The sequence below is a fragment of the Sphaeramia orbicularis genome, chromosome 1, assembly GCF_902148855.1.
Source record: "Sphaeramia orbicularis chromosome 1, fSphaOr1.1, whole genome shotgun sequence".
NCBI lineage: Eukaryota > Metazoa > Chordata > Actinopteri > Kurtiformes > Apogonidae > Sphaeramia > Sphaeramia orbicularis.
Genome location: NC_043957.1, coordinates 37,562,035 through 37,584,578, shown reverse-complemented (window position 1 = coordinate 37,584,578; position 22,544 = coordinate 37,562,035). Strand labels below are relative to the sequence as shown.

General features: G+C 36.5%; 2 protein-coding genes across 2 annotated transcripts; both read right to left on the bottom strand.

The window, feature by feature from the left end:
* Positions 1-1,133: 1,133 nt before the first annotated feature.
* cfap52 (cilia and flagella associated protein 52) lies at positions 1,134-18,291 on the bottom strand. The gene is made up of 14 exons (XM_030137134.1): positions 18,126-18,291; positions 17,596-17,795; positions 17,327-17,463; positions 12,904-13,032; positions 11,495-11,594; positions 11,039-11,155; positions 10,631-10,731; positions 10,328-10,498; positions 9,583-9,731; positions 9,258-9,403; positions 8,544-8,713; positions 7,827-7,929; positions 3,443-3,554; positions 1,134-1,522 (listed from the first exon to the last, which is right to left on the bottom strand). Exons 1-14 carry the CDS (start codon positions 18,184-18,186, stop codon positions 1,341-1,343), a joined length of 1,878 nt encoding a protein of 625 aa, XP_029992994.1. The 5' UTR covers positions 18,187-18,291; the 3' UTR covers positions 1,134-1,340.
* Positions 18,292-18,778: 487 nt separating this feature from the next.
* On the bottom strand, positions 18,779-22,488 carry LOC115421337 (zinc finger protein 239-like). Its single transcript, XM_030137183.1, has 3 exons — positions 21,907-22,488; positions 21,077-21,145; positions 18,779-20,769 (listed from the first exon to the last, which is right to left on the bottom strand). Exons 2-3 carry the CDS (start codon positions 21,120-21,122, stop codon positions 19,649-19,651), a joined length of 1,167 nt encoding a protein of 388 aa, XP_029993043.1. The 5' UTR covers positions 21,123-21,145; positions 21,907-22,488; the 3' UTR covers positions 18,779-19,648.
* Between the last annotated feature and the right edge of the window lie 56 nt (positions 22,489-22,544).

Below are 22,544 nucleotides of genomic sequence, written 5' to 3'. Positions count from 1 at the left end.
TTATGTACACTTCTTAAATGTAAAGTCTCTTAATGTAAACATTCTGATGTAAGACTACCCTGCAGTGTCTTAACTGTCAGTTTAAGGCTAAAGCATCTCTTCCTAATGAGGTCCTGTGGGCATTAACTGATGATTTCCTACATATGAAATTACTCTACCAATGTGTATTGTTATCATTTTTGTACACAGGGTGGGGAAGCAAAATTTACAACGAACATTTAGTTGTTTTTTCTCAGCAGGCACTACGTCAATTGTTTTGAAACCAAACATATACTGATGTCATAATCATACCTAACACTATTATCCATACCTTTTCAGAAACTTTTGCCCATATGAGTAATCAGGAAAGCAAACGTCAAAGAGTGTGTGATTTGCTGAATGCACTCGTCACACTAAAGGAGATTTCAAAAATAGTTGGAGTGTCCATAAAGACTGTTTATAATGGAAAGAAGAGAATGACTATGAGCAAAACTATTACGAGAAAGTCTGGAAGTGGAGGAAGCAACAAAAAACGTACCAAAGCTTTTATTAAAGCTCTCAAATCCAAAATCCTAAAGGATCCAACCAAATCCATGAGAAAAATGGCAATTGAACTTGAGGTAGACAACAAGACCGTTAGAAATGCAGTAAAATATGATTTGAAGTTAAAATCTTACACAAGAACACCAAAACACTTGTTGACAACAGCAACAAATCCAACTTTAGCAATTTTTGGGAATCATGTTTATGGCCGCCTTCTAGCCCAGATCTAAACCCTCTGGATTCTGCTATTTGGGGCGTTTTAGAACATGCTACCAATAGAACATCACACAGCAATGTGGACTTTCTTAAAGATACTATTAAAGAAGAATGGGAGAAGTTGTCACCCGAATATTTGAGGAACACTTGCGCAAGTTTCAGGAAGCGTGTGAAGGCAGTTATTGAGAAAGAAGGAGGACACATAGAATAAAAACATTTTCTATTATGTAAACTTTCTTGTGGCAAATAAATTCTCACGACTTTCAGTAAACTAATTGGTCATACACTGTCTTTCAATCCCTGCCTCAAAATATTGTAAATTTTGCTTCCCCACCCTTCATACCCTTCATCCATACCCTAAATTCACATACTTCATTGTAAAGAACAATCAAATATACTGGTGAGTTCAGATTATTTATTTCTATTGATCGAAGTGTAGATACATTCCATAACTTGAAAGTTAACAGTCAAAACTTTCACTAACATTTGTGCAGGCAGGGGAATGTTTCTATTTTAGGACAGTTCTGGACAAAGGTGAGAATACATGCAGTGTTATTTGATTAATCCACTGTTCATTTGAGCATCTAAGGCGGTGTGTCAAATTAAGACGAAGACGGATGGGGGAACTTCCAACGAAGAATGGCTCCGTCTTCACTGGTGCTGACCAAAATGCGGTTGTTTGTGCAGATTTGAACACTGGTGATAGTGCCACCGTGGGCAATGCCTACGTGGGTCACTACACCTTCCATGAAGTCCCACACCTTCAGCATCTTGTCATTTCCTCCTGGAATAGAGTTATGAAAAATATAAGGAAATATGAGGAAGGTCCGGAGGGTGAATGGATTCTGTCTTTGAGTTGTAGGATGAAAAATACCTCATAAATAAATCAAAGGTTAAAAAATATTTACCAAAAACAGAAAGTCGTGTTAACCCATAAAGACCAAAACATCCACCGTCGACCAAAAGCATCTACTGATCTAAAATGTTCAATAACTGTTGATCCACTAATCCTGTCAATGCATGCAAATAATTGAGGTGAAATGCAGTTTGCCATCATTTCACGGTTGTCAGATATGACCCATTTGGACGTAAACAGACTCTATAGTGAACGTGGAAACACCGTCATCTTCTACAACATTGATTCACCAGTAAAACCCATGGAATTGGATTAATGTCAGTGGTTGTAGATACTTGTTTTTATGCTCAGTTAATGATATGTTTTGTTGAAAAAGTCACTTTTTCCTCATTTTTTTACTCCCTTTGAATTTACTCTGAGCTTTTATGAACATTCAGGGGTTTCAAAAATACGGCCCAAGGTTCCAATCCGGACCATGGGATGAATGTTTACACAAACAATATTAAGTCAAAGGTGTTTTAGTTCCAAACTCCCACATTTTAACAATATTCTGCCCGTTACTAAAAGTTTTGTGCCTTTATAGATCCACTGTGATCTGTATCTTGTAATGTACATGTGTAAAGTTCTTGTTATTGCTTAATTTGATCGTATTTGTTGGTTTTTTAGGTTGCTTTTTTTCACTTCGTTTTGTTCATGTTTCACAAATATATGTTCATTTTTGTACATGTTTTGCTCTTGTTATTCTTTATCTTGTTCATATTTGTTGTTTTTTGTAATTTTTTTTTCTGTTAATTGTGTTCATGTTTCTCAAATTTCTCAAAATTACTTAATGTTTTGTGTCTTTGTAGATTCACTATGATCTGTAAGCTGTAATGCACATATGCAAATGAGAAGATGAGGCATAATATTATTAAAATTGCACGTTTTTCTTTAGAAATTTCAGGTTGTTTATGGTTATTCACATTTTTTATGAAAGGATAGTTTGTGGATGTAAACATTTCCATAATTTAATTAGATTTGTTTGTACTAAAACACAGAAGAAAATTGGAATTGTCATTATTTATAAGTTATTATGTTATCATTTTATTGCCCCTGAACTAAAACAGTTCCTACAAGTTTCGACAAGTTAAATTTCAGACTTTTTAAGATCTTTTCAAGACTACGTAGAACAGAATCTCAGGCAACACATGTGACTAACGGCTGCATGTGTGTTGGGCTGAATGTTCTGTAATCATTTTTCACCAGGGGCTGCAAAGTTAGCAATAATTTTTCACTATATAAATTGTCGGTTTGGAAAGGGTGGAACTGAGCAGACTAAGGTTACTTTCTTTGCAGCTTGGACATTTCCCAGACACATTTAAACACAATACAGTGAACAAGTCCATGGTAACATAACTTAACGCCAACCATATCAAACTGAGTACCTTTTAAAGACTTTTTAAGGTATTAAATGCATATTTGTAAACTGAAGACTTTAAAGACTTTTCAAGACCCCTGGGGAACCCTGTAAAATGACTTTGACACCCCTAATCTGCATGATCTGTACATTAAATATAGGAAAATACATGCTTTTCATTGAAAAATGCAAAATGCAGAGGATAATGTTCCAAAAAAAAAAAAAAAGTGTGATAAATCACTTAGTAAAGACAAAACAAAATGTGGAAGTTGTGACAAAAATAGTGAGTTTGTAAAAGGGTAAAAATTATTTATCATAATTACTAATGAACAAAAGCCTTATGTGCCTGAGATGTGTTGTCTATGTCGTTACTGAGAGCCCATTGTGTGGAAATCACAAAAAAAGAGGTACAGGAAGTAGATGACAACAAGCAGGTGTGTAATGGTCCATACCTGTCACAAAGTGCTTTCCGTCCTGGGAGATGTGCATTCCATTAATGGGTCCTGACTGTGAGGCTTTCAGCTCTCTGATGGTCGAGCCGTCGTACACATTCCAGTACGTTACCTGAAGAGGGAGGGAAGAACACAGTGAAGCTCTCAAATGCAGGAGAGGTGTCATACACTTGTTTACACATCCAGTTTTTGTTCACTAGTTTGTTTTCAGACAGTGAAAACAATCAGTAAAATCAACTGACAACCGCCCCTGTTTGCTCTGTTACGTTCAACCATCATTGCCTTTTTTCGTTTATTTTGGTAATATGCAATACTGTACGTGTCTTTAAACCATCAGCTTTTCCCTACATATTTTCGTCACTCTTGATAAAAATGTGCAGGTCTTTGACTAGACTCCTGTCACACAGATCTACTGAAACTATGTTTGTTGATGTAAATGAGATTTAATAATCCATCTAACTTTAAAGTTATCACGTAGTCTCACAAAAGCCAGTCGTTGGCTCAAGTTATTTATAGCATAGGCAGGAGAAACATCACAAAGAACAAACCTTTTTTATTATTCATCTGACACAGCTTATTACATCTTAAAAGTTGAATAAAGGTCCAGGTAGGTTCAGTCAGTTTTCCAGTTGATCCTATATTAATGAATCTCTGGTAAAAGGTTCAAGGGCATAGCTCAGTCCCTACATACGTTTAGTCCAGTAGCATTTTGAAGGCTTTTCAATCCCAAACTAAAAAAATGTACATTTCAAAATCAACTGAACACACCAAAGTGTATTGCTTTTACAACAGTGTAACTTAATTAACCCACTTAATTAACTTATGTATGTTTGTCTGCCCGATGGATCTAAATGAATGATACGTATTACACTGTGAAAGGAAGTGTTCATATTACATGGAGCTTCTCAGAATAAGGCCAATGTTTATCAGAATAACCTCTGAGACAGGATATCATTTTTCTGTATAAGACCAAGGCTATACTGCATCATAGGGGGGAAATATAATCTCAGACAGACATATGAAACACTGATGGTTATAATGGAATGAAAGAGGAACAAAAGGCTCTGTAAGAGGGAGTCTTATTTATAGTTTCAGAAGTGCAGAGTGATTTTCAGAGCAATAAGGTGCCCCTGCAAGTGACAGGAGCATTTGTATAGAGGCTGCTAGAATTTCTTTTTTTTTTTTTTTTTTTTCTCAGTCTGACTAATTAGATGAAATGGCTTGCCAATATTAATATTTCCACAGAATACAAAACAGCATTTAGCTGAATATCTGAACAGAAAAGTCATTTTTCTTTGTGCACAACATTACAACCGCAAGATTTACACAAGATTAGACTATTCTAATTCATTTACTTCGGATATAGAAACAACATCACTAATCTATGTCTACTCTATCTGTTTGAGAGTTAAGACATTACCACTCATAGGCATATCTAATGGTGATAGCAGGTATTCCTCAACATTCTCCTCTTTTCTTGGCTCTAATATCACTCTCTGACTTTTCTTCCTACCCACAGTCACGACCTCTCCCACCTTTCTCATCTCATTACAGCATCTTATTAGAGGCTCCCACCTGTGTGAGTTGTCTTAGTCCATCTGTGTTCCCTCCACCTCAGCTTGGGAAACTGGCCTGCAGCCACAATATGGGCCACCAGGAAATTAATTACATACAGCAAGAAAGGGTAAGTCTGAATTACAAGGCCTACTGTCTGTACTGCTCACCTTAAGACCTGTATGTAAAGTCATTCGTGCTACCGACGGGGTTTTTGCGTTATGAGGTCCTTTTCTGCAGTTAAGAGTCAGTACCATATTATCTCTGCATTTAAAATTCATTACTGGCATCACTCACAGGGGTATTAAGTATCTTCTACAAACAACACCTCCCTGACCCTGATCTGATTTTTCTCTTTGCCGCTCTATCCACTCTTTCTTTCCTTTCCATTAGAGTGATTTTCACAGGGAGGCATTCTGGGATGTGAAGAAGGCTTGGAGAAAGGAGGGGAGAGAGAGCAGAGTGTTGGTATTTGTTCCCTCAGACAGAGTGCCTGTGTGTTGGGATGAGCAGATGGTAGATCTGGCTGGCACTTGGGTGGCATAGGCACATCCGCAGGAAGGCACGAACGCCACAGCACCCTCCTTTGTGTCTCCTCTCTTTTTCCATCTCTGAATCCCTCCTTCTCACCCTCTCTCTCTCTCTTAGTGCTACTCTCGCCTCACTTAGCGCATCCGCAGTGCCGTGTTAATCAGCACAACTTGTACTCACCTGTCAGCGTGCAGTGGAGGCAACAATATGGCTCTAGACTGTGACCTGGCTCTAGGAGGTGTGAAGAAAATGCACAATCAAGGGAACAAGTGTTTCATTTTGCTGCTGTGAACTTATGACCTCACGTTCAGTGGCTGAGTTAATCCAAATTACGAACGAAATGACAGATTTAACCCTTTATCAGGCAAGTGACTGTTTTTGTGGCTGAGTTAATCCAAATTACGAACGAAATGACAGATTTAACCCTTTATCAGGCAAGGGACTATTTTTGGTAATTTCCAAATACATTACAAGACAGTGACAGCAACAGTTACAGTAGTGGCTTTTCCATTGGTGACCTGTAAAGAGTTAAGTGCAAGAGTGTGTTGTTTACCACAATGAAAAGCATTCAATACAATGACTTAATGACACTGGGAAATAAATTACAAGCTTTTCAGACTAATCTGTGTACGTGCAAGTGTGCACAGTGTGTGTATGATTGTCTCCACTGCCCTCCTCTAATGCGGATCATGCCAGAGCAGGAGGCTTTCCTCTTGTGTTCACTCAGTGCGGATTATAATAACAATAACAGCATAATAAGACATCTAGATTATGCCTGTTGAGTGGTAAGTCTCTTTCCCCACTGCACAGTCCTCAACCATTATTAACTTTTTTTTTTATATTTAACCTCCAGTTCTTATCAGAAATTCTGCAAATTTCAACTTTCAAAGGACAAAAGTCAGCAATTATCTAAGGAAAGCAGACATGTCTTCAAATACAGCCTACAGCTTTGAGCGCTAAGTGAAAGCAGTGGTGGAAAAAAAAAACATGAAAACTAAAAGTAGTCAGTGCTATTACATATGATGTTTTTGGATTCATATTACAGCTGCATTAATGTACTGTATGTGATGTAAATTACTGCTGTAAATGTTTAGTCACCATTGAAACACTCACAGGGTGACAAAAGTCAACAATTACATAAGGAAAGCAGACTTTTATAACGTTCTGTCGACTTTACTTACACGCTTTCATCCTGTTCTGTGAGTTCACGTCTCTAAAAAAGGCACCTTTTCATGAGGTGAGAAAAAAGGCCTTCTTTTAGGATTCAAGATGGCTTTTTAAAGGGTTTATTTAGCTCAAATATAAGAAGTTTCTCAATTTACTCAGTTTATTAAAAATAGGACCAAGAGTCCTGTAGTCCAACGCCATATCTAAAGACATTAATTGACATTCGTTTGACCTCTCAAGGTCACTCAACGTCAAAGGTCATGGCGCCAAATGAAAACCCATATGTGATTTCCTATCTATTGCCAATAGTAATTATATCAATATCTTCAACGGTTTTCAAGTTACAGCACTTTGAAATTTGTCCCATTATAAACTACTGGGGATTTTTAAAATTTCAAAAGTTCAAAAATCCCTCAAGGTCAAAGGTCATGGCACCAAATGAAAGCTCATGTGGGACTTCCTATCTATTGCCAACAATAATTAAATCAATATCGTCAACTGTTTGTGCCATTATAAGCCAATGGTGATTTTTCATTCATTCATTCATTTTCTGAACCCGCTTTATCCTCACTATGGTCACGGGGGTCGCTTGGAGCCTTTCCCAGCTACATAGGGGCGAAGGCGGGGTACACCCTGGACAAGTCGCCAGCTCTGGTGATTTTTCAAATTTCAAAAATTTATAAGAAAATTAAAAATTTTACTTTCCCAATTCTTTGAACAAACTTGGTAGACCTTACCCCAAAGATGTTTCACAACAAATATCAAGTCATTCTACGAGACGATTTTGGAGAGGAAGATTGAAAAATTGTTTGCGGACCACGGACGGACAACAGACGGACAATGGATGGACACCAACTAATACCAATAGTCCATTGGACCTTTCAGGCCATTGAACTAAAACCAAAAAAACATGTGATATCGACACATTTGGAGTTTTATATTTCACATTTGACACGCAGGTTATGAAATGGGTAAAGTAACTAAAGCTGCCAAACATAGTGGAGTCAAAAGTACAATATTTGTTTCTAAGATGTAGTGGAGTATAACCATAAAGGTGGAAATGTTTTTGTACTTGAGTACTTTCAACCAATATTCAACCAATCAGTGAAAACAGAGTGACCAAAAAACTCACTGTTCTGTCAGTGCCACTTGTAATGATGTGGTGTTCTTCTGGGTGGTAACACACAGTCCTGAATAGTGTGTTAGCAGTCATCATTTGAAGACTCACAAATCGCCTACAGGAAAAATTGCAGAATAGACAGATGATTAAAATTGGAGCACAAGGTACAACAGCACTTGCCTCAGAGATGCAGCAGAATTGATGTCAACATTTCATGAGCTCATGATTAAAAGACAATTTAAGCCTCATGAGTGATTTGCAAATGTTCGCATTAAGAACTCAGTGCCCCAAACACACCACTCAACAGTTTTCTCCACGGATGCAAATATCATGTCAGGCTGAAGAGGGTGCAAATGTCTGCCTGTCTATTAATCTTGCAAATATTAGTTGTCAGACAAAAAAGAAAATTCATACCATTACTCTTACTCAATACATCCCCGAAGCCTCTAATCCACAGATTTGTTCACTGAAGAGGATCGGGAGTGAAAAACGACATTACCACCTTCAGAGTGTTTAAAGCTTTTATTCTCCTCACAGAAGAAGCCAGTGGATTAAAACGATTTAACGCTTTCTTCATAAAGGATGCATTGGATTTCTTTCCATTCCTACTGTGCCAGCCAGACACCAATGAACAGCTTCAGCATTTTTCTCAGTATGAAGTGTGTGTCTTGTGCTGTCTCTTTCTCCAGAGTTTACACGGTTGTTTGGCTATGCAGATGGACTACTCACACTAAATCCCAGATGAAGCAGGCACCGTCAGTGCTGGCAGTGACACACTCCTTGTCATCACTCTTGATTTTGATGCAAGTGATCATGGCTTTATCCTCTTGCTCGTACGCTTTTCTGCTCATGGTTCCAAGCAGACGGTGTCCACATGGCTGCAACTCCCAAACTTGCACCTGTGATGAGTATAACAAAGGTAATGTGGGATCAGATATTAGGGTTTGGTTATGAATATAAAACCTCAAAATGTCATCTCTGAAGTTGAGGTTTAGTAAAAACCGCTATAATGCAGCACATAAGAGCTTTTTTGTGTTTGTGTGCCTATTTTACTGTTTTAATTTACTAATATTACATTAGTTTAGCATCCAGAAATAAAGTGTTTTATAGCAATTGCTGAAAAATTCTAAGAATCACTAAGGTTAACTGTTTCACCACGTTGCCATAATGGTTGTAAAGAGTTTTACCTTGTTGCTATATCGTCACCTTTTTAAAAATATTGCCTAATTAGTTTTTTCATATTTTTCAGGAAACACAAAAAACTTAACCAGAAATTTAGTATTTCGTTATTTAGGCAAAAATAAATAACTTTGTACCAAAAAAAAAAAAGACATAGGCAATTATTCTAGAAGGTGACAATATGCTCTATGTATTTGAAGAAAGGACAAAATCAGGTCATTTTGATCAGATCACTGTAAGTCTTAGTTGGAGCTTCTTACAAACCTGTCCCTCTCCCCCTCCGCTGACTATTCTCTTGCAGTCTCTGGTTCCTGCAATAGCTGTCACTCCCAGCATGTGTGCATTGTGAATGACGTGCATAAGCTTGCCACTTTCCGGTGCAAACACACGAATCTTGCAATCATTCCATGCTAGAAAAGAGAGTCAATATTATCCACTGCTCTTACTTAGCAAGAAAATGAAACAGTACATCATCCAGCAAATAAAGCAAATGTTTATGACTAAACTTAAAGCCTTATTCCAAAAAACAAAAAAAAAAAAAAAGCCCAAGTTGTAGGTGGTTTGGCAAAATTCTCTCCCTGATTCCCACCACTGATGATGCGACATCCATCAGTCATGAAGTCCAAGGCGTTGCAGGTCATGTTGGGAATGGTGATGCGTAGCAGCTCTTTTGGTTTACCGATGTGCCACACCCTGATGTCTTCATACGAGCAGGTAGCAAACAACTCTGATGTTCCACTAATACAAAAACAACAAAAAAAGAGACATTGAATTGTATTTATAGGTAAAGCACATGTTGTAAATGTATCTATATACTGCAAGGAAAAGTCAAATTTGTGTCAATAAATTTCCAAGGTCTACATCACACCAAAAACCGTTTTTTACCCCGCCCCTCGAAGGGGGAGGCAAGGGGTATTGTTTTTGGTTGGGTTTGTTTGTTTCATTGTTAACACTTTAGGAGCAAAACTACTGGTTTAATTCATACCAGACTGGGTTTATAGATTGCCAGTGACCCAGAATAGATGTCATTATATTTTAGGAAAGGTAGGTCAAAGTTCACATTTTTTATGATTTTTGGTTTTAATCTTACCATTTATTTATAATGGGCAAAATACGTGCAAAGGGCAGGGTTTGTTGTGCCTGGCACAGCTTGGTACAGTTTTTTTTTAACCACAGTGGTGAACCAACTTGGACTAAGTAGGCTTTTGTCACCCTCTAGTGAGCACAGTGTAGTACTGCTTTCTATGCATATTTGCCAAGTATACTTTCTGTAAAGGTTTTAGGACCCAAACCACCGAAATCAGCTGATGACTTCTGATTTGTTTGCCACTCACTAAGGTATGGCTACATCTTTTACTGCACTGGGATGACCCGTGGATATGAGTTCAGCCTTGAAGTCCTCATAACGGAAGCGGTACATCTGAGCAGCTTCTGTTCCAACAAAAAATTGCTGTCCTTCTCCTCTGATAGCGATGGAGGTCACTCCTTTTTCTAGGTTGACTTGTCTATTGTTAGGGAAGAAAAATAAAGGAGCAAATAACCAGAGTGGACGCTAAAATAGACACTTCTTGATACTGGTAATACAGCTCTATAAAGGATTTATGCAAATACACGTATTATACAGTTGCTTAACTTACTTAATGGTTTTGAAGTTGGTGCCAGAACACAGAGAAAAACAACCAGATCCAGATCCAACAAGTATATTCCCAGATTTCAATATTTTTAGGGCGGTGACACCCTGCACAGAAGAAGTAACACAAAGATTTAAATTTATGGTCTTAAAAGTGCTATCACATACACAGAAAAAAATGTGTTACGTAAAAGCTATTGTAGGAGTTTATCGGTCAGTTCAGATATTTATGAATTACTTGTGCAAAATACAAGTTATAGGTGACAATACTGATATGAGAAACATGAAGTGGTGCATAATTACGGGCTGTATGGCACATGTTAGGCAGATTGTGAGTGATCAAAGACTAAAAATACCTTCTCTGGAACCAACCGTGTGTGTGTGTGTGTGTGTGTGTGTGTGTGTGTTCACCTACCAGGCTGTATTTTGTTTTAACAGGACCATAGTTACTCAGAAGGCCTGTCTTCAAGTTGACTTTCATTATGTCTCCACTGGTGGTGCCGCACAAAATGAACTGATCATCCTCTGGGATCTGTGTAAACATGTAAACAAGGCATGAGCCCTATGTTATAGGTGCTGTCATCAGTCTAATAATGTTATATAAGGTATTGCGCAATTTCAGATTTCAACAATTAATGAAGATTTGTTAATGAAAAAGAAAAAAAATACTAATATGACCATTGGACAAGTGCCTGTGTAAAATAATGTCATGGTTGTTTTCTTAGACAACTGGCTCAAATGCACACAAAATCATTTAGTGTGATGAAAAAACATCTAGTTTTCAGTTGGTTACACTGTTCAAGGTGCTTAAACCTATTAAATCTCATTAGTGAAAAAGTGATGCAAACAGAAGACACCAACAGACTCGTACCTCAATACATCTGACAATCCTTTTCAGTTTGCTTGTCTGACACTCCAAAGGCTGAATCTTCCTGTTAGGGAGGTCCAGCTCCCAAACACGTAAAGTTCCACTGCCCAGAGACATAACACATCAAAACTGATAATAACATAACAGGGTCTGATCAAGCGGTAACACAATGACACATGTGGTGTTCAACAGTCTCTGTCATGTAAGCAGAGTAACTTATGTGCATGTATTATACATATTTGAGTAGGTATTTATAAGCACTTTAACATTATGTAGAACAAAATTTGGGGAGATAAAATGTTTAGGTGAAAAATGTCAAATTACTGCACGGTAAGACATGGACCTGAAACGGACATCTATTTTTTAAGTTTTACGCAAACATTCAAAACATGCAGTTCTTCACAAAAACTGATATGAAGTAGGACAAAACCTTTTAGATATTATGCTCAACTATGCTGAAAATACATTTTGGAGTAAAATATTGAAAAGCCTTTGTTTTATTGACATAAGAACATGATAACATGGTAATGTGGACAGGCTGCCATAGTAACACGTGGACAACTCTTTACCATTGTATGCATCACCCAAAATGTTGACTTATTTTTTAAAACAACAAGTCAGATATTATCACAATGCTTTATTTAACGTATTTAATACTAACATAGTGTTATTTACAATTTGTGGTGGTCCATACTGATATAGGTAAATTACAAATAAAGAGTCATTTCTCTGTAACAGTTCACAAATAATCTTATTAAATGTGACAGATTGAATAAATTTTAAAAGTATTTAGATATAATTTTTAGCGTGAAATTCGAGCTATATTCTTATGTCTGAGGCATGGCTATGGTGTAAAAAGTACAATCAATAAAATCAATAGTAACTTTTTTCTACAAGTAGTATTTTAAAAAGGACAACAGTTCCATAAAATACAAATCTTTAGCTAAAAATGAGCCCATTTGATAAATGATGTGTGCAAATTTACTTTTTCATGTTGATGTTCACTTTCACTTGATCAGATCCAATATAATTTAAAAAAAAAAAAAAAAAAATCTATATAGCCCTTTTAAAAACAGCAGTTTACAAAGTGCTGTGACAACAGAGCAGTAAATGTGTTAGCAGTTACCAACAGCAGTGAACAAAGCTCACAAAGAAAAATTTGAGGCAAATATGGAAATACTAATAATTAAAAGAAAATTCAATACAAAAAAAAATGAATAGCATCAGCGCCCATATATATATATATATATATATATATATATATATATATATTTTTTTTTTTTTTTTTTTTTTTTTTTTTTCCCAAATTTGGACATTTTGCACAAGGGAAAGTAAAGATTTACGAGACAAACCCACAGTTACAGTTTCACAAACTGCACTCGGCTTATACTTGGTTTCCATTATTTGCTCACCTTCCAGCAGAAACAAAGATGTTGTCATTGGTGTTGGAGTACTGTACAGTGAGACAGTGACCAGCGCTGTGAGGTGAAGCTGGGCTCCCACAGATGGCCTGCTTGGCCTCAATGTTCCAGACCGCTATGCTAAAACCACACAGAAGCATGTCCTGTTAATTTATTATGTAATCCATATTCAATTCAATTCAGCTTTATTTATAGACCACATTTCATGCACAAGGCAGACTCTATGTGCTTCACAACAGGTACATAACATGAAAACATTAAAAACAAAACGAAAAAAATACCCTAAAACAAACAAAAAAAACAGGGCTTTACAGAATTAGTTGGATATGAAAACAAACAACAGTCAAATAAAAGGTAAAAGAAGGGAAAGGATTAATGTCCTGGGCATCCCCCATCCTTAGACCCTCCTTCTCTGCAAGGAAAAACTCCAAACACTGTACAGCAAAATATGTTTCTTTTTAAGTTCAAGGTTCATTATGTGAGAAAAAATTCCTATTGAGGTTCGACTATAAATTAAAAACAATTTCAGCGTAATCAAAAAATATTGTATCTATTTTCGGAACTCTCCAGTGTAGTACAGGTATGATGATCTGCAGAAAAGGACTGTATTTCAATGATATTAAAGGCTGTGATAATGTACTCGGAAACATAATTTAGCTGACAAAATGATGATGTCAGCACAGAGGTCATACTTTAGTCGGATGGATAATTACCATATCTAGTTATGCTGTCGTATGAATAAAATTGATTATTTAATTGCACATTTTCATATGGTGGTGATATTTTGTGTACTCTGTCATATATGCCTTGTTGTATAAATCATCTTGTTATTAGATGAGTAACTGTTAACCCCACAAAAATTTGCAGCTTTTAACGTAATAATCCCACAAATGTCATAACAGTTGCCTACCACAAATGTAATACCTCATTTCCCACAAACGTAATAATTATTACTTCTGTGGAGATTTATTATGTCTGTGGGACGGTAGAAATCTTCAGTACTCAAAATTGTAATAACTTCCAACAAATGTAATACATTTGTACATCACATACATTTATGTAATACATGCATGAATATTCATTCATCTTTGTTTTTCTTCCCATTTATTCTTGTCCTTTGAATACTTGCCTTTTAAGAATGATCAAATGTTGCAGTTACACCTTATGGTACTAATTGCATATTAATATGTGTTTAATTATAAATACAAGTGGAGGAATCAAACAGAATGGGCAAAAACGTTGTAAAGGTTTTATTATAAAAGCTTCAGTATGAACTGGCTATTATTTATTCCCATTACGTATAATAGAAGCCTATGTTTGTACCATGTGAATAAAATGTCTGGATATGATTATGATAATAATGGAGAGGATAGGAGCACACTGTTGGAAAATGAGGTATTATGTTTGTGGCAGGTGACTATTATTACATTTGTGGGATCATTACGTTAAAAGCAGCAAATTTTTATATGTTTGCGGTTTATGTTTGTGGAAGTTATTACATTTGTGGGGTTAACAGTAAGACTCACTGCATGCGCTGTGAGTGTTTCTTCTTACCGTTGTGCTTTTCAAATAATTATATGCCACTTATCTTCTTCCCGTGTGACACATTATCTGAATATCTACCCCACTGAAATTAAATGTCTCATAAAATAACTTTGTTTTGGGAGATGGTGTGTGGAGTGCTACAACAAATAATTGGGTATGAGATTCCAATGTGCTGTGATGTATTTGTGTAACTTGTCTGATGGAAATGTAGTGGGAAATGACATATACTTGGTTAAGGTACTTTTAGTGGCTTGTAAAAAAGCTATTACAAGAAACTGGGGATAGACAGAACCGCCAACAAAGGACCAATGGATCATAATTATTGAAGGAATACATACAATGGAAAACATAACTCACAAACTGCAACTTCAAAAAGCACAAATGTATTATTACTGTGTATTATGTATTAATAATAATTAATTAATAATTAATTAATTAATATGTATTATTATTATTATTACAAAAAATGTAATAAATGGACTGATTATGGAACCTGGAATGGTGGAAGAAGTGAATAATGTGATTGTGGTGTTGTATAGTGTACCCAAGCAAGGTTGGTTTGTTTTTTTGTTGTTTTTGGTGACTATGTGTTTAAAAAAATGTCAATACATTTTTCAGGCGTAGCCATATTAGTATATTGGGCAAAATTGCAATGCAGAGTCTTTGATATATATCAGAGCAGCAACACTTCCATTGACTACCACTGTACAAAATGGCGGACGAAATATGGACCTACTTCCGGGTTCTGGAGGGGCCGATAGTTCCAACATTGAATGTAACACCATCGGAACACATTCATTTCTACTGCAGCTGATCTAGCAACCCCAGCGCTAAGTTAATAAGATATTGTCATCTTTCAAATTATTGAGTGTATTTCCGGTATTAGGGGACATTTATGTTGTAAATTCTGTTTTCTTTGGTATGTGTGGTTATAGTGGTTAGATCTCAACAGCTCGACAAGTCAGTCTAGCTAATTATTGAGTTACAGCTGAAAATCCAACATAACACTTGTTTAGAATAAAAATATATATAAACTCTAATTATGGTGTTGTTAAGAGAAGATAACGTTAGTACAAATGTTGTTAGCAGTGGGTTTTATTTTAGTTGTTTTGCTAACCCTGGTTGTGTTTGGTTCAGTTTGTCAGCTGAGGTCATGTGTTAAATAGGAGGAGAGTTACTGTAGACCTGAGCTCTGCCAATAAAAGTTCATTAAAGTTATTATTCATCAGTTAAAGGAAGCAAAACTTTTGTCATTTGGCCTTTGTAAGATCCAATTCATCCTATAAAAATTCTGTTGAGGTTTGAGTTTGCTAATGTTGAGTTTTTAATGAGTTTAATGTCCATGCTAACACTAATAGGCTAAGTTAGCCGCTATGCTATCCACTGGTTAATGCCTTATTGCAGGGGTCTCAAACATGCGGCCCGGTGGCCAAATGCGGCCCGCCAAAGGTTCCAATCCGGCCCGTGGGCTGAATATGCAAAGTACAGAAATTCCTCAGTCAAGGCTGTCAAGCTCATTTTCATTCAGGTTCCACATACAGACCAATATGATCTCAAGTAAAATAACAGCATAATAACCTACAAAAATTAATGACTCCATATTTTCTTTTCGGTTTGATGTGAAAAAAATAATATTACATTATGGCTTATGCCTATAAATAATGACAGCTTCAAATTTTTGTCTTTGTTTTAGTACAAAAAATAAAATAAAATTTTGAAAATATTTACATTTACAAACTATTCTGTAACAATCAGATGTGAATAACCTGAACAAATATGAACAACCTGAAATATCTAAAGAAAATTAAGCACAATTTAACTATTTTCTGCCTGTTACTAAGTGTTTAGTGTCTTTGTAGATTTGATCCATAATACACATATATAAATGATAAGTTGAGGCACGATATTGTTAAAATTCCACTTATTTTTTCTTAAGAAATTTCATTTTTTTCAGATTATTCACATCTTTTTGTTTGGATAGTTTATAAAAGTAAGTATTTTCATAATTTCATGGTTTTTTTTTTTACACTAAAACAAAGACAAAAATTTGAAGTTGTCATTGTTTATAGGTTATTATGCTATTATTTTACTGGTCCAGCCCACTTGAAATCAATTCGGGCTGAATGTGGCCCCTGAAAGAAAATTAGTTTGAGACCCCTGCCTTATTGTGTGTGTTGTCAGAGCAGAGCTTGGCAGACACACAGTGTTCACAGTTAACCACTGTTGTCTGCTTGGACCACAGTCCTATAATAGTAAAACTTAAAAATGGTAAATTATCAATCTCCTTACCAGTACAGTACAACTGCAGAATGAATGAACTTGTAAAGTTAGCACCTCTTACATAAGTAGCCAATCCAAGCTAACACCAACCTTTCCCCAAAATGTAAGTTTTAAAGTAATAAATGCCCTCCTTTCAGTGGTCAACCCCACTACTCAAAAGTATAACACACACAACAGTACATATAGTAGTGACAAAACTGTTGTGTGTGGTTTATTTTCAGATCTACCATGCTCACTGCTGTTTCTCCCATTGAATAACAAGTGTTTGCTCCTGGAGGATTCTGTTGGGTTTCTGTAAATTGGCTTAGAGTCTGGTTTTGACCAACTCTATATATAAAGTGTCATGAAATAACTTTTTGTTGTGATCTGGTGCTATGTAAATAAAATTTGATTGATTGAGTGATTTGATTGGTTTTCCCCTGTAAGTCGCTTTGGAAAAAAGCATCTGCCAAATACATAAATGTAAATGTAAACATGGGAGCGCTCAGTTCATTTGGAACAATTCAGGCTTACATGAACCACGTGATCACTGGAGCGATGACATCAAAGCGTATCCTTACTCTCTTTATATGGCTCTGGTCTTGCTTACCTGCCATCATCCTGACCCCCGAGGGACACCAGGTAGTTTTCCTTGGGGGAGAAGGACAGAGCTTCCACCTTTGCTGTGTGAAGGACTAGCTGAGCGTAGATACTTCTTTGTGTATAGTCCCAGATAATTATCTCAGCCTAGGAAGAAATATACAACAAAAACTGTATCCTTTGAACACACAAACCCATATAATTTTAAACTGATCACTGAATAACTGATACTGAATCCTAACAATTTACATAAGGACAATGTGTTGTAGAAGAGACTACCTTAAAGCCCATGTAGTTGACCTGTCCAGAGGCAATATATTTCCCACTTTTGGACACGGCAATACAGGATATATTGTTTGTATGTCCATGTAGGAATTCTTGCTTGCCATCTTTGATTGATTTTAGGATAACAGTACATCCCAGGGGATAGATCAGGTGTGTCTTGTCTGGATGGACGCTCAAGCCAGAAAACACATAACCTAATGAAATGAAAAACATACAGCACACAGAAGCAGTTTTACTTTAAGGAAAAAAAAATATAGGTGAAAAAATATAGGTGAATATTATAAATAGTATCCAAAGTAAACTCAACTCACCTCCACGGTAGGCCTACAATACAGCTAGCAAACCTTTACCATGTGAGTTTGTTTAAACTTCAAATGTGCTCCATATTTAATGTTTAAGATATAAATAAAATAATACACAATGTATTCAGTGGTTGTTTGACGAAGGGAACTTAACAACTTACCATTAAACCAAACAAAAAACAAAAAAACAAACAACACCCCCCAATAAACAAACAAACTTACCATTAAACCCAATAACGGCCTCCAGTTCCAGTTGAGGAGCGCTCCATGTTTCCTCAGACATGGCTGCAAAACTGTATATTCTCTCAAAAGGAGCTTCACTGAAACAGGCGTACCTCTATGAATATATCTATTTTTAATTTTTGAGCCAAATACTTAGCTAACTAGCGCTACCGATATCTTACTAAACAGGCACAGCAGTTCGTCTACAACAAACGTAACCTAGCAACAGCCGGGCTCTCTCATTGGTTGAGGTGTACTCCGTGCTGCGTTCACAGCCTCATGGAACATCGAATTGCAAAGCGGTTGTATGCAAAAGGTACAGAATGCAGACTATTGTCCTACGTTCAGTGTTCTGGAAACATATCAGCACGTCTGAGATGTTTATTTTATAGTGATGTGGCATTCTTGAATGGTCCCTATTTGTGTGATTGTAGTGGTTGAAGCTAAGAAATGTATAAATATTATGTCTGAGGTACATGTAACTGCTTCTAGTGTGTCCCCTACATATTTACTTACATATTCCTCTAAATTTTAGGGTCTAAAACATACTTTTAATGGTTTGTTAAATTCAATAAATAGTGACATAGTTCACTTTTTAATGCCTTGCAAAACAAAGTCAAAATGAAAGCAAAAATCAACAGCCAGTTCCATTGTTTTTTTTGCATAAAGATTATATTTAAATGTTTTTTTTTTTGCCTCAGTTACACTGTACAAGCTTTATCCAAGTGAAACATAACAATTCCTCAATGCACAAGCACTAAACAAACATGTCATACATCAAGTGTGTGGACTGACCTTCGGATTTATGACACCCACAGCATTTCACCAGTCAGTTCACAGAAACCACTTGTAAACACACTTGTCATCCCAAATAGTACTGTAACAGTTACAGAAACATATCATTTCTGATTGCTTTTTCATTTAACAGATGTGTACTTCTGTTCTTACATAACATTCATTTTTATATATTGACCTTAACATGAAATCTGTACAAATCATAAAATCAGAGACTTTAATAACCGTTATTTGGTATGAGTTTGGTTTCTCATATTTGTCAAATTATCAACAGACCAAACCTTTGGTTGTTTGACATTGTTTGCTTCATCATAAATAGGAATTAAGTTGCAATATTGTTATATACAGTCTAAAGATACGTAAGAAAAAAGCTGCTCCACACCAGCTACAGCAGCTAACTTGTATTATATACACATATCATGAATATACATGATGTGTTCAATTGACAATACAAATGTCTATGCACAATGTATCATACACATTACTAAACATGAACATTAAGAAAGTGAAATCCATATTTCAACTGTGATTCTTAACATTTAAGCAAAAAAGTCTGTATCCATTTACTAATATTTGTAAAAATGTTTGCCAGTTTGACAAAACACCCAACAAGATGAATCATTACAAAGTTTTAAAATGAGTTCTCTGTGAACTTACAAGCACTATGAAGAAACGTTAATTGTCTGCAGAATCTGGAAATGATCGTAACATTAACTTCATTCTTACTTTTAATTGCTGAGAACCTCAGAGGTTCCTTCAAAATTTAACATGTCTTTTGATGTGTCCATAGACAACTGCCTGTGTGTGTGTGTCCTCCGGTGTCTGCTCAAAGAGTGGCTCCAAGAAAACCTGCGCCCACAGGTTAGGCACAGATAGGGTCTTTCGCCTGTGTGCGTCCGCTGATGCTTTGTTAGTGACTTGTATCGCGTGAAAGTTGCTCCACATTCATTGCAAATATACTTTTCTGACTTGATATGAACATTTTGCTCATGTTCTTTCATATTGCCCAACTGCGAGAAACCTTTGCCACACACAGGGCAGAGATGTGGTTTCTCCCCCGAGTGCGTCAACCCATGAATGTTCAAATCCTGACGAGAATAAAATCCTTTCGCGCAGATAATGCATTTATACGGTCTCTCCCCAGTGTGACTCCTCATGTGTCTTTTAAGTCCTTCTGAGCGGGAGAAGCAGCTGTCACACAAGGTGCACCTAAAAGGTTTCTCTCCTGTGTGTGAGCGGAAATGGCGACGGAGCTCTGAAGCTTTAAAGAAACTCATCCCACAATCTGTGCAGTTGTGAGGTTTTTCTGGTTGCTCCTCATGGGTTTTTTCATGTGCTCTGCAGTGACCTGCCTCAGAGAAGCCTTTCCCACAGACTGAACATGTGAAAGGCTTCTCCCCAGTGTGCATTCGCTCATGACGTACAAGTTTATTAAGTTTACTGAAAGACTTTTTGCAGTATGAACACTGATGAGGCACCTTCGGTTTTTTTGAGTGTGTGCGTCTATGCCTTTCCAATTTTGATGGTCGGTTAAACACTTTTTCACAATCAGGACAAGGATGGATGTTAGTTCTATTATGGCTATTCTGATGCCGAATCAGCTTCTCTGGTTGTGTGAAAGTCTTATCACAATGCTCACACTGGTGAAGCATTTTAGGCTTCTTCGTGTGTACAGGTTTATGCCTCTCTAGCTTAGATGGTCTATCAAATGTCTTCCCACAAACAGAACAAGAATAATACTTGTTGGATATGTTGCTCTCCAGCTGTTTGGAGTTCATAGGCTCGGTGCTTGTTGAAACCTCGGCGGAATCTGACTCTGAGATTACCTTTACAACAACTTCTCCCAGACCTGAGGAGAAAGGGAAAAAAATTTAAACACTTTTCTTTGAATACCTTCCTCTAATTAGTCACATATTACATAATGATGAAAATAAACACACTTAAGAACCCGAAGTAACTCTAGTTCTTTAAGCCTATTATCCAGTATGACCAACAGCTGAAATTAATTTCGAGGGTTGAGGTGTGATTTCTACCGACAGAATACGTGTAATGTAGCTCTAATCTGAGGTCCTTGAATGTTAACTGCTTGATCCTTGATGCGCAACCTATCTACTTATTGTTAGTTCCACTTACTCACAAGGAACCATCCCACTTACTTTCCTCTGAAGATTCATTAGGGACAGATGCAGTGTCAGGACCCATGACTGAAGCTTATTTTCATACAACTGAAAACACAGACACAAAAAACAAATCCATATCAGTATTATAGAGCAGTGAGTCATTGTCAGTCAGTGATGAATAATGCTGTAAGTTACTTCTACCTGCCATTTCATAATGAATTTCTTAGGCTGGCAATATTTTTTATATATATACAAGTAAAAAAAGGAGAGATCGTGATAGTGATGCTTGTCTTTCCACTGGCTGTATTAAATAGCACTGAATTTCAAAATGTCGAGGCAGCTGCCATTAACGACAAAACCAGCCCTATAGTTTATGTTTAACTATTTCAACGCCGAGATTTACGTTGTTTTAACACGCAACGTCTTCTGCTACAGAATATTTGGTCAATGTTGAAAGAGGAACGGAATGGGGTAGTAGTAAAACATCTCTAAGTAGAAAATGCATGTCAATAGAAGAACTTAGATGGAAAAATGCTGTAAACTATATAACGCTCTGGACACAATCGTGTTTAGCTAGCTGTTATAACAAGAAAAACGTACAGGCCTCTACAATTATCAGGTCACACGACAAAAAAAACCCTCTACTCTCCCATGCTTTATGTTAACCATTTGTAAGCATATGTTGATTTGATTTAAAAACTGACTGTAGCTTTTGTTTTTTATTTTTCTGTTTTTTTTTTTTTTTTTAAACTTCAAACACATGCATAGAAATAGCAGGGTAGCTAACTGAGCTAAGGCTAACGATGCGTTAGCTAGCTGGTGTCAAACTACACAGACTCAGTTGATTCTACAACACTCAGCCTCACCTGTGATGCTGCTAAAAACCATAAACTGGTCACAACTTATCTCCACATCCTTTGGGTCTTTGTCTATATAACATCTTCACATAGCCGACCGCCGCTTGTAAAATAAGCTATGGGAGCCTCGGGTTAACGTTCCTGCGACGTGAGGCGTTCACTGACCCTCGTAGTTTTTCCGGTTGAGACGTTTGGACGAAACCGTCTGGGTTGCTTTTTAATTTCACTGCTGTATCGGTACCAAGATTTGTGTTTGTTGTCACCACAAAAGCGTGTATTATCCATCCCATATTTTATTATTTGATTAAAACGAAAATCAATTCAAGAATAAACCAATGAGGCTTTGTCTTTGTCACTGTCGAAACATAGCATTTCCAGTTTTGTCAATGTAATAATAATAATAATAATAATAATAATAATAATAATAATAATAATAATAATAATAATAATAATAATAACAATAAACCCACTTCAGATGTTAGATATGTTCAAAATTTTCCACTACATTATAACGTGGAAAAAAATCCATAGTTATATAGAGGACCTCTTCGTTTATACCATTATAACCCAGTCAAGGGTGTTTATTCAGTCCATGGCACAATGACATTCTGTACAAGACAAGACCTGTGCATATGGGATGCAATTAC

Bases quoted from the DNA above. Each gene is read 5' to 3' on its own strand.
- LOC115421337 (XM_030137183.1), bottom strand. From the start codon at position 21,122: ATGGGTCCTGACACTGCATCTGTCCCTAATGAATCTTCAGAGGAAA. The intron at 20,770-21,076 runs GTAAGTGGGATG...CTTTCTCCTCAG, and splicing joins TAATGAATCTTCAGAGGAAA to GTCTGGGAGAAGTTGTTGTA.
- cfap52 (XM_030137134.1), bottom strand. From the start codon at position 18,186: ATGTCTGAGGAAACATGGAGCGCTCCTCAACTGGAACTGGAGGCCGTT. The intron at 17,464-17,595 runs GTAGTCTCTTCT...ATTTCTTCCTAG, and splicing joins TCAACTACATGGGCTTTAAG to GCTGAGATAATTATCTGGGA. The intron at 7,930-8,543 runs GTGAGTAGTCCA...TTTTTCCTGTAG, and splicing joins TGCTTCATCTGGGATTTAGT to GCGATTTGTGAGTCTTCAAA.